This window comes from Branchiostoma belcheri, unplaced genomic scaffold (genome assembly GCF_001625305.1).
Source record: "Branchiostoma belcheri isolate BF01 breed outbred unplaced genomic scaffold, Haploidv18h27 scaffold77, whole genome shotgun sequence".
Lineage (NCBI taxonomy): Eukaryota > Metazoa > Chordata > Leptocardii > Amphioxiformes > Branchiostomatidae > Branchiostoma > Branchiostoma belcheri.
In genome coordinates, this window is record NW_017804431.1 from 256,030 (window position 1) to 268,773 (window position 12,744).

At 39.1% G+C, this 12,744-nt stretch overlaps 1 protein-coding gene across 1 annotated transcript in view; it reads left to right on the top strand.

Annotated features, from left to right (window-relative positions):
* Positions 1 to 7,916: 7,916 nt before the first annotated feature.
* Positions 7,917 to 12,744, top strand: part of LOC109485601 (ras-related protein Rab-22A-like) — an 18,029-nt gene continuing 13,201 nt past the window's right edge. Inside the window, exon 1 of the mRNA XM_019789287.1 lies at positions 7,917 to 8,078. Coding sequence (XP_019644846.1) covers positions 8,036 to 8,078 — 43 coding nt within the window. The 5' untranslated portion in view covers positions 7,917 to 8,035. The remainder of the gene's footprint in view (positions 8,079 to 12,744) is intronic.

The following is a 12,744-nucleotide window of genomic DNA, read 5'->3' on the forward strand; positions in this document are numbered from 1 at the left end:
TCTCTCTCTCTCTCTCTGTGTGTGCAGGCATGAATATGTGTGTATATGTGTGTGTGAGTGTGTGTTTGTGTGTGTGTGTGCGTCTGTGTGTGTGTGTGTGTGTGTGTGTGTGTGTGTGTGTGTGTGTGTGCGTGTGTGTTTGTGTGTGTGTGTGTGTGTGTGTGTTTGTGTGTGTGTGTGTGTGTGTGTGCGCGCGCGCGCGCGTGTGCGTCTGTGTGTGTGTGTTTGTCAGACATCATTTCCTTCCAACTTGACCCTAAGAGCAATCTGTGTTAACCACCACCACGCCACCGCACTACTGCACTTATCTACGAATACCTACGAGCACACAGGCACAGACAAACACACACACAAACACATCCCAAACACTACCTCAGTATCGGGACGTAATAAGCAAAAGCGAAGCCTGCTTTTGAGAGGCTATGTCTTAGTTAGTTTTAATAAATCACGTAGATATGTTCATGCTTTTTAAATGATTATACACACATCATATCAACATTTAATTAAAAAGATAAATGTAATGCTTTCTTTCTTCGAAACGACGCTCAGTAAAAGTTTTTAATAGTAATGTACAATGAAGACAATCTTAGATTCATTAATTTGATAATCAAATAATTCTAGAAGTTAATTTGCTAATTATTCAATTAACAATTGAGCTATCTTAGATTGAGAATCTAAACAGCTGACATGGTGACCTAATTAATTGAAACCGACTTTCACGAATGATACGGCAAATTACGTGCTACATTTAGTCTCGAGCCTACCAAAGCATCGCTATGACATATCAAACTTCAATAGTTAATATTTATTCTGTGACATTTGAGGTTCACAAAAAGGACAACGACTCCTGAAGTTCACGGAAAGGACAGCACGCGAATGTCCTTGTGAGAAAAAATGGCGGCCTTGGAGTTTGGAACGAAATGACGTCACCATCGAACGACTTTTCGAGTGGCCAATCAATATTGACCCGGTTAAACAGCCATCAGAAGTATGGATGTTTCTTTGACTAAACAAATTGCCTACAATATACCTCTCGACAGATCGTGGCGTGATGCCTGTTGTTGCATCTTTCTGGCGATTTTTGGACTCTTGTTTCTATTTTTAGGTCAAGATTCAAGAATAAACGAGTCCAAACGTCATATCAAAGTCTGTTTTTCTTGTGATAGATTTTGAGTTGTTTCAGTATAATAAAGGAATTATAATAATTGTTTTATTGCAAATTATATTCATGCCCGAGGGCTAACTGCAGGAACAGAAGAAACATATGGTATAAAAAAAAAAGACAATTAGTTCACATGGAACTACTGATAACTACTAAGAAACTACTAGTAAAACTACTGGGTTTGACTTCTTTTTTGAAGACAGAGGAAGACAATATTATGAAAAGCATACGGTGTCAGAATTTCTAATGCGTTTTTGATAAAATTTTAGAGTTCGATTGAGTAAATACTACAGTATACTGTTTGCATAAGTTGATAGCGGCTCTTGCGACCTTGAATAATGAAGGTCGCCAAGGCCTTTTGAAGAATAATGTAGAACAAAGGGCCTCGACGATGGTATGAAGAAAGTACGTAATTACAAGTTAATTTTACAATGGATAATAATATGGAAATCCATCCAGGGGTGTAAAACTACTGGTCATTGGATAATCCCACTCATACGTTAAGGCCACACGAAGTAAATTTTATGGATGACGTCCTTTGGAGACCCTATATCTAATGCGAGAGGGCGAAAAAAAAAACAAGAAGGGCCCTAAAAAACAAGATGCCTAGATTAGAAATATACTAAGAGACGACAAATGTTAGGACACAAATTGAATGAGGTGACACAGATTAACAAGCAAGAAGTCTTTTATTCATCATCAAAACAGCAATAAATCAGGTGGAACAGCAGTTGTCGTCCTGTCCTGTTTCTCTCACATTTTTGCAGGCCTGCAGAAACAAAGCATGTGCTCTTTACCCATTTCGCGTTAACGGGTTTCACGTCAATCTATAACAATTTGCGGCACTGTCGTGACTCTTTGGTCATAGTTACAGGAAGCGGAATTTCTTGGGTTTTTTTCTAGGAACAGGCCAAAATCAATGCGCGCGAGGACGTCATCCATAAAATTTACTTGGTGTGGCCTAACACAGAACATGTCTATCAGATGAAGAGATTCCCAAACTGGATTTCTATTATTATAAATGAGTTAACTATTCAAACTTCTACAATTTATCCTAATTTTACTAGACTTACAGACAAAGAAAAAACTATTCTTCTTTTAACTTCCCAAAACCCACTAATTTTGGAAAAGGTGGGACATTACGTCTTCCATGGTCTAAAAAAAGAGAAGTCAAACATAGTTTTAGACATAGCTATAGCTCTAGACAACTACCTTTTATCATGTAGATTTTAGTTATTTTATACTACGTTTCATTGTTCTGTTTGTAATCTGCAATTAGCCCCCCGGGCATGAATTTGCAATAAACTTCACTATTATTTACAGTTCTGGTATCTAACATAATCCAATATAACACATCAACAACCCGATAAATTAGAACGAATACAGAAACGTGCGCTAAGAATAATTTTAGGCCCTCAATACTCATGTTATGATGAAGCCCTTTCCCATTTTGGCCTCTGTACCTTGAAAACTAGACGAGAATCGCTAAGCCTTAAATTTGCCAAATCTCTGTTGAATTCACCGACGTTTAGAAACTGGTTGCCCCCGCTACGGAAAGATGTTCACAACAGAAATTCAAAGGGCAATAATCAGCTCTGTATTCCGATGGCAAGTTCCAATAGATATAAAAACAGCCCCATTCCATACTTTACTGCACTTCTGAACAACGTCAGGTAACCTATCAGTGTGTGGTAATTTTTATTATGATTATTGTCTAATTATTTTAATTATTTTGCAATGTATAGTAGTTTCTATAGATTTTATCAAGTGTTTTATTCATTTCTTGTAACTGCCTAATATGCATAATTCAGCGACTTGTACTATGTACAAGTTGCTGCAATGTATTTTAGTGTATTGCTTTCAATTGAAACAATAAACCAATCGAGTAACTGAAGTCTTCTTTATAGGAAGAAGGGAGTAGGGCGGTGTGTGTGATAGAACTTGTTTTCAGTGTTTGTCTATCTGTTGGTTTGAAGTTCTGCTGCATCACCAAAGCAAATCGCTAGGAGGCCCATGACCCACATGCCAAATATCATCAAAATCCTCCAGCAGCTTATAGGTTATTGTTAGGCCACACCAAGTAAATTTTATGGATGACGTCCACGTACGCGCGCATTGATTTTGGCCTGTTCCAAGAAAAAAAAACAAGAAATTCCGCTTCCTGTAACTATGACCAAAGAGTCACGACAGTGCCGCAATTTTATTCTTTATTCTTTGCAGGCCTGCAAAAATGTGATGAAAGAAACAGGACAGGACGACAACTGCTGTTCCACCTGATTTATTGCTGTTTTGATGATGAATAAAAGACTTCTTGCTTGTTAATCTGTGTCACCTCATTCAATTTGTGTCCTAACATTTGTCGTCTCTTAGTATATTTCTAATCTAGGCATCTTGTTTTTAGGGCCTTTTTTTCGCCCTCTCGCATTAGATATAGGGTCTCCAAAGGACGTCATCCATAAAATCTACTTGGTGTGGCCTTATAGGAAGAAGGGAGTAGGGCGGTGTGTGTGATAGAACCTGTTTTCAGTGTTTGTCTATCTGTTGGTTTGAAGTTCTGCTGCATCACCAAAGCAAATCGCTAGGAGGCCCATGACCCACATGCCAATATATCATCACAATCTATCAGCAGCTTAGGCCACACCAATTTAATTCTTGGTTAACTGATTCGCCCGCTTCATTTTTTTCTGATTTGCAAAAGAAAAATTCAGAATCAACTGCAAAATGCTCATATTTTGCCCTGAACAATTGAAAATAGTCATTTTCTTCCTACTTGTTATAGTTATTCCATCTTTCAATACAGTGGTATCATTAAAAGTTCAAAACTTCATTGTTTAAATTTTGAACCAGCCTGGTGTGTTGACTTCATGGCTCCTGTCGTACCATTTTGGGCCATAATAGGATGCCTAGGCCTGTTTTTATTTTTTTTCGCCCGCCCGCATTGTTTTTCTACAAAAATCCGTTAACCAAGAAATTAAATTGCTGTGGCCTTATAAGTTATTGTTGGCCAGAATATCCAGAAGCTCAAGCAGACAGCAAAACAATACCTCCATTTTCACGGAGGTAATTAGTCGACTTATCGACGTTTTATGTTCCTGCAACCTCATACATGAATAGAATCATCCATCAAAGATATCATATGAATTTTCTAAAGCACGTATTTTTATTGTTTTGTGTATTGTTTATTGACAGTTTGCACATAAAAAAGTAACAGTATAAAATGAAATTATATACAAGCAAATATATGCTGGAGAGCCCAAGAAACCTGAAGGTTTGTCTAGTGGACTCTCCCAAATCCTATTAATTTTACGATCTCTTATTTACATACATTTATTACATTTACATTTAACTTGCAATGTATTAAGGGACAAGCAAACAAATTAACTCAAAATAGGTACAAGATAATATAAAGTTAACACGGCGAATTAAATATCTAAACAATAAAGTAAGACAATCAAGAACATATCATATTGAACAAAAAAAAATTTCCATTAGTCAAATCATAAGTTGTTATGAGTAAGAACAACATAAGAAACCAATATTAACACAAAGAAAATATCATAGCATAAGAAAACAAAGAAAACAAAAGCAAATCAGGAAGTGGTAGTTGGCTTCTCTATCAGGTCAGTTTTTAAATGTCTTTTGAACACAAAGTCAGCCTTGTAAGTTGTATGGACAACCTTCAGAATCTGTTGCAATTCCTATACTAACCGCACGATAGCGCGCTTGACCTGCATGAACGTTGGTAATCTGAGTAGAGATTTACAAAAACTTTCATTTGCTTGCGATATACGTCTTCTCCTTTTGACCAGTCTGTCTTCGTGTACATTAACACTGCATGGTACATAATATCACTCAGGCCATGTTGATTTGATTATATGGATGACATCCTCCGGGAGCCCCAAAACTGATGCGCGCGTGCGAATAAAAAAAAAGTTTTGCAAAAAAAAAAGTTCTTTTCATTATGAAATCTTGGTCATGAAATCGTGGTCATGAGGGTTGAGCAAATGGCACAGAATATGGTTTGGCAAATAATCTAGTCTTCAAGTTCATTTCTTTACAATTTCGTCTTTTTTCGTTTGATTTTGGCATTCTACGACATTGGCATAGTTTTTATTAATTTTTTTGGTAACTTAGTGTATATTTTTGCTCATTTTGCAACTGTTTTGTACGATTTACAGTATGGTTGAAAACTTTTTTTTTTTGGAAACGGCCGAAAATTCATGCGCGCGTGGATGTCATCCATATAATCAAATCAACATGGCCTCATGGAAAAAGAATTTCAATATATCTTACCAGAACATGAGGGACGTTTTAGTAGAATTAATCTTATAAATTGGATGCTATATCAAGCTTAGAGACTTTCCTATTTCTTGCTATATGAGGTCACATATATAAGCATGTATGTTGCTTTGTGTAAGTTAGCCAGGGAAAATCCCTGTACGGAATAAGCAAGAAAGTATAGTACTGGTAATGTATAAAACGCCAAATTCACAAAAGTCTTTAAAAATATTTCATTGAGGTGTAAGATATTCTTTCAAGACTTGTTTGTGACCCTTTCCTAGCCCGATATAGATAGGACATGTAGGACAAATCATATATAATAAATGTCTTCATTCTCCTTTCATTGAAAAGAGCAAAGGTTCAGTAGAAGCTAGTACATATAGTGTCATGTCACTTTGAGTCTGAGGGTCAGAGGGTTAAGTTCAATGGCAAACAAGAGTTCAAAGCGAAGGTCAGACGATACCAGCTGTATCAGCTAACACGCTCTCACAGTTTAGTGTGACATGGGCTCTATAGATAGACACGTTCCCGTAATAGCCCTGATGACGTCGGGAACAGGAAGATTCGAGCGCATGACAGCCTCTACCAGGCTTCAGAAGCTTCACCGAAGATTCGATCGCGACTTGAGCGCATGATAGCCTCTACCAGGCTTCAGAAGCTTCACTGAAGATTTGATCGCGACTTGAGCGCATGATAGCCTCTACCAGGCTTCAGAAGCTTCACCGAAGATTTGATCACGACTTGAGCTCATGATAGCCTCTACCAGGCTTCAGAAGCTTCACTGAAGATTCGATCGCGACTTGAGCGCATGATAGCCTCTACCAGGCTTCAGAAGCTTCGCTGAAGATTCGATCGCGACTTGAGCTCATGATAGCCTCTACCAGGCTTCAGAAGCCTCACTGAAGATTCGATCGCGACTTGAGCGCATGATAGCCTGTACCAGGCTTCAGAAGCGGTTGGAAAGAGTAGAAATTGGCCAACATGTTGGACAGATCTAGATAACATACCAGGGGAGGTGGTCCGCTAAAAGGCAACTTGACTGGACCAACTCCCCTGGCATGTCGATATCTGTCTATTTGGCCAATGTCTACTCTTTTCATTGCTTCTGAAGCCTGATAGAGGCTTAGCTATTGCTCAAGTCGTGCAGGCAAATTGGCCGGCTAACTCCCCATGGCCAGTTATATCCCCTTTTAGGCCGATTTCTACTACTAGTATTTATTCATCCTGCAAAGGAGTCTGGTAGAGACTACTATTCAGTATTCACTAATCGTTTTCTCAAAAAAAAAAAGAAGAAGAAGAAGTAGTAGTACATGTAGTAGTAAAACCCTTCTGTAATGTATGTAGAATGAGTTATCCTCCTTCGAATTTTTTTTCAACAAATGCTCCTGCAGTTCCAGAACAAGCCGCTAGGGGACCCAAACTCATGTCACTTCTTCCCTATCCCAAGAGCTATCTGCCATTCAAAATTCGTGACCCTAGCATGTCCAGATCACGAGATATCAAAACCGGAAGTTCTGCTGCAGTACCTAGGAAAGCCGCCAGGGGGCCCAAAATCTAATCATTTCTAGGTCTCATGAAGACCTACCCACCTACCAAGTTTCATTCCAATCCATCCATTGCTTCTCGAGTTATCTTGCTAAACCACACACATACACACACACACACACACACACACACACACGCACATACAAACGCTACTGAAAACATAACCTTGGCGAAGGTAAAAACAGTCATATTATATATAGACATAACCTGTACATTAGACCTGATGATATGTCCCTGGATTGAGGACAGATATTTTCCCACATTTGGCAGCAGAGCGACTTTTGGCACACAGTAGCATGTCCTTGACTTTTTGTGGTTTACATTTTGGCCTACGCGTAAGTTGGGAAACTCTCTCAAAATTCATCCACATGACCACCCAACGCGGAAACACTGACATAAAAGGAAAAGAGGAACAAGAATAGTATTCTGTCATCGGTTTGAAGTGATGATTTTTCCTTATGAACTAAAGGTACCCTCTAGAAAAGGATCCTAGAAGGCTTCAGAAGTGACTGGAAAATCATTGAAAATTGGCCAAATAGACAGATAACTTTGCAGGGGAGTTGGTCCGCTAAAAGAGTACAGTTTTCCGCTTTGTTACTCCTTTATCGAACTTCCCTGGCATGTTATATGCCTGTTTGGCCAAGCCTTTACTCTTTTTTACCCCCATCAGAAGCCTCGAGCTCGAGAGGCTTGACCAAAGCACATATGATTGATAGTGATTCTCTTATAGACGAAACCATTACTAACTTAATTAAATAACTAACCTGTGTTTAAGAGCTGTCATCTCTTAACTTTCATGTAATTTTTTTAATTATAATGGTAATATTCTATGCTGTTTGTGATTTAAACAAGAAACATAACGCATCATTTAGGCTAATTAAAGAATTCAGGAAGCACCCCTGTTTCTTTACTTGAGTGGGACCGCCCGTCATATGATCCATTCATCGGCGTTGTCCCGTTCAAACATGGACGGCGGAACATGACTTCTCGCCCGACAAGCCTTCTCCCTCCCTCCGGTGCCATGTTCAACGGGCTTTTCCTCGGAAAATGAAATCCATTGAGGCCAAAATAGTTGTCCTGGGCGCTCAAGGTAGGGTTTTAACTCGCGCTAGCTTCGCGGTAGATGTTTTAAAGTTTGGGGGAGGGGGGCTGTTGGTCGAAAAGCGGAAGTGTAAAGTGTCGTCTGTTTTTTTCTGCCCGTAGTTCGCATTTTGCTACCTTGACCGACACCCCTGGTTGAAGCCGAGGGTTTGGATTACGTTAGGACAGCATAAACTGTAGTCCAGGGCGATATAAGTGTTGTTTATAGCAAGGAAAACCCTGAAAATCTAGCTGTTTTTGCTAAATTCAGACATGTTCAAAGTTCGCATTCCGTATGGGCCGTTTGAAGTTAAATGGCTGTACAGTGGTTTTAAAGTCACCTGTTAGGTAAGCGTAGTTCTGTCCTTTTCTGGGAGCAGGTTTTCCTGTGGGTTTGTGTGTATGTTTGTCCAAACAGAGTAGGTTGATAGCACATGGTTTGGTTTGGGGAAGATTGGCTGGCAGAAAGTCAAAAGGTCAGACACAGGAAATGGGGGTGACTTTTTGTCTTGAGCAATATGGAATGAAGTACAATAAAAAACTATATTTCATCCATGATTTGGTCTTACTTGAAAGAAGAATTAACTTATACATGTATATATAGTATTCTTCTGTAGTTTTTTCACAGTTAACAAAAGAAATTTGTCAAAAAGGAAGTTGCCTACATGTATGTGTACTATAGTGTTAACTAATAACCAATATTCAATAAGATAAATATTTTTGTGCTGCAAGAGTTAATTATGTTACAAAATCATAACAGTGACCACTGTTTTTGTACACATCAAAAATTGGTCATTTTGAAAAATAGTGATATTGGCAAATCAGCTAGTATAGTATTACATAAGAATTGACCTGGATTCTATAATTAGCACTAACTTTTCGGTGTTTTTCCTATGCTAACAAGTTGTTTATCTATGCAAATTTTGTTGTTAAGAAGTCAAATCTTGCATGTCAGGTCAACAAACTTAGAACCACAGATTACAAAGATAAATGCCTATTTTGGGAATAGTTGCACCTTACCTAAAATTAACATAGGTAAATAGAAAAAATTCTGAGTTTGATATATAAGATTGAACCAAAAATTTTACTTTGAATGTTTGTAAAAACAAGTTCTAGGAATACAGCAAAGGTTTTATTATTTTTTTTTGACACATAAACCTACTACTAGTAATATTCAGAAATTAGGAGCACAGCCCCAATTTTGGGTGTACAAAAGTGCTGAGATACACTCAGTATTTCCTCCGAACAACTTAAGATCTATTATACAACACAGCTTGAAAAACACCTTTAGGCGACACCAATTTAATTTCTTGGTTAACAGATATTTTTAGACAAATAATGGAGCGGGCAGGGGAAAAAATAAAATATAAAAACAGGCCTAGGCATCCTATTGTGGCCCAAAATGGTACGATAGGAGCTATGAAGTCAACACACCAGGCTGGTTCAAAATTTAAACAATGAATTTTGAACTTTTAATGATACCACAGCATTGAAAGATGGAATAACTGTAACAACTAGGAAAAAACTTTCAACTGTTCAGGGCAAAATATGAGCATTTTGCAGTTGACTCTGAATTTTTATTTTTATTTGCAAATCAGAAAAAAATGAAGCGGGCGAATCCGTTAACCAAGAATTTAAATTGGTGTGGCTTTACTTGTTACTTAAACCAAGATTCTGACCCACCTGGTACTCATACTGGGTGCATTTTCAATTTGTGTTCTAAACAACAAACAAGGTACTTCAGTACAAGGGAGGCTGTTGTTCTTTTAAACCTTGTGTATTTTGGCTACTATCCCTAAATCTAACAAAGAACACATTCACTTAGGTTATGCTCTATTATCGTACTACATTGAGAAAACTTTTGATTGAAATAACTTTCTAAAACTTGAAATGGAGCAGTAACTTGACTTGAGGCCACACCAATTTAATTTCTTGGTTAACGGATTCACCCGCTTCATTATTTTCTGATTTGCAAATAAAAATGAAAATTCAGAATCAACTGCAGAATGCTCATATTTTGCCCTGAACAGTGGAAAACAGTCCTTTTCATCCTAGTTGTTACGGTTATTCCATCTTTCAATACAATGGTATCATTAAAAGTTCAAAATTCATTGTTTAAATTTTGAACCTGCCTGGTGTGTTGACTTCATGGCTCCTATCGTACCATTTTGGGCCATAATACTAGTAGGATGCCTAGGCCTGTTTTTATTTTTTATTTTTTTCGCCCGCCCGCTCCATTATTTTTCTAGAAAAATCTGTTAACCAAGAAATTAAGTTGGTGTGGCCTGAGCAGTAACTGTGATTCTTTTTCCTGAATGTTTCTTGAGATAATTTTGTACTACAACTTATTTGTTGATTTTGAAATATCAAATCTTAGGGCATTGATAAAAATCAGTATCATGAAAACATTTTATGCTGTTGCTGTTGTATATAACGTAGAAATTATAAATCAGAAATCTGTCTTGAAGTTGGAAGAGAGTAAAAAGAAGCAGTGTACCAATTGGTTAAATTTAAGCTTTGTGGATAATATTAGCTTTTAAGCTTGAAAGCAAAAAAAGAACTGTTTGTCCTTTACTATGTATGTACTGTGTGCACTTACTAGTAAGCTATAGGGGCTTTTTAAGGTTGAGTAGAAATTGACAAATACCACTTTTCATTTTGTCTTTATGGAACGTTTTTAACACTTGGTATTATTTAAAACCTTTCGGTTTTATCTTTTTGGTTTTCTCAAATATCTTTTCACTGTGAATTTTTGACACTATGAATATACACGTCCAATATCCATCTGTCTGGCCTCAGCTCGGGTCCGAGCATCTGGGTTCGTGTCGTCTCATCCTCAGCTGTTCTGGGAGTGTCGATGTCTTAGGTGGCTGGTCAGGCCTAGTGAAGTATAAAAACGTCGGGGGCACTTTGTGCAAGTCAGAGTAGGTGGCGGTCGCGGGAGGAGGAGCCGCTCTTGTCGTTTCCGTCTCTTTGCCTCTGCTGTCGTCCGTCGTTGGGTTTCCATGTGGGTTGTTCCCTGTGCGACGGTGCTCCGCCACGCAGTTCGGTCCTCGGCGAGTAGTGATGCATACCGGTTCACTGGACTTGGATCCGGACTTGTAAGAATGTTTAGGTTCAAGTCCAAAAAAACCTAAAAGTCAAGAACCGAGTCCGGACTTATTACCATAAAAGACCATTTCACATACCCCTTTTCTTTCCAAACCACCTAAAACCTTCCGTAGATTGCAAAATCTTTGCTGCAAAATGAAGAAAACATTGCCATCGGGCATCATCAAGTACCGGCCTCCATGTTATGTGGCCAAAGTTTCACCCAGACAACATTGCAAGGTTGCCAACATGCAATTTTGTATATGCCATGGGTTTAGGTCCGGACTTACAAGTCCGGAACTGAACCTAAACCTCTAGACTTGAATCCGGACCTGAACCTAGAATTGGGTTTAGGTATGCATCACTATCGGCGAGGGTCTCCCAGTTGTCATGATCAATGCCGCAGCAAAGGAGCGTGGCCTTTAGCTGATCATGGAACCGACGTTTGGGGGCGCCCCTCGGTCTTGTGCCGGATTCAAGTTGAGAGAACAGGATCTGGCGGGGTAGTCGAGTGGTCGGCATTCTTCTGACATGCCCTGCCCAGCGGAGGCGATGTCGGGCTACAGTCGTCTCGATGCTGGGGAGGTTGGTTTGCAGAAGAACAGACTCATTTGAGACACGTTCTTGCCATTTTATCTTCAGGATTGCACGGAGCTTCTGCTGTTGAAAGCGCTCCAGCCTTTTTATGTCACTCCTGTACAGAACCCACAGTTCAGAGCCATATAGGAGGGTGGAGAGAACGATGGCTTGAAACACCATGATCTTGGTCTGGAGGCTGAGGTCGTGATTCAGGAATACACGTTTGGCTATCCTTCCGAAAGCAGCGTGTGCAGCACAGATTCTGTTGTCTATGTCTTTCTGCATAGTGCAGTCACTAGACAGGTAACTCCCTAGGTACTGGAAGGCTTCCACGATCTCGTTTTAACCGCAAACTTAAAACAAGTTGATAAAACTACTTTTCTCCCCTACTAAGATAACCTTGAATTGAAGTGATCAGTCTTTGTCAATTTTTGTTGTTATTACTCCGTGAAGGAGGTCAGGACCTCCGGACGGAGTGTTGTAATCGGCTGATTTTTCATGTTCGCAGTCAAAACACTGGGTTCTCTTTGTGTAATCGGCACGCAATTTTATACGCCGTCTGCGGGCATGCCCGTGTTGATGCACGAATGTGTCTTTTTGCCGTTGCTGCTTTCGCGGTCAATGTAATATCGCAGACGCACCCCTACAATTACGAGGCGAATTGGAATGGTCCAGAAAAACGCGTTGTTTGGAATAGCAGTGGGGTTCAAAAAAGTTCATGCAGATACGGGGTGGTTTTTATAAGTGGTTCCAGATGTTTTTGCCCATGGTTAAGAGATGCCAAGTTTTTTGGAAGATGTTCGCAGCCAAAACGCATTCTTCCGTACGTCGCATTTCTGTGTAATTTCGCATGTGGTGTTGCATTATGTCCGGGATGATGCACGTCTTTTTATTTTTACCGTAGCTGTTTTGATATTGGAGTAAATGCTTATTTTCGAAACATCCCCATTTCTTTGAAATGGTTTCGTCCGTTTATGCAACTGTTACTGCGCTAATGACGACCAGTC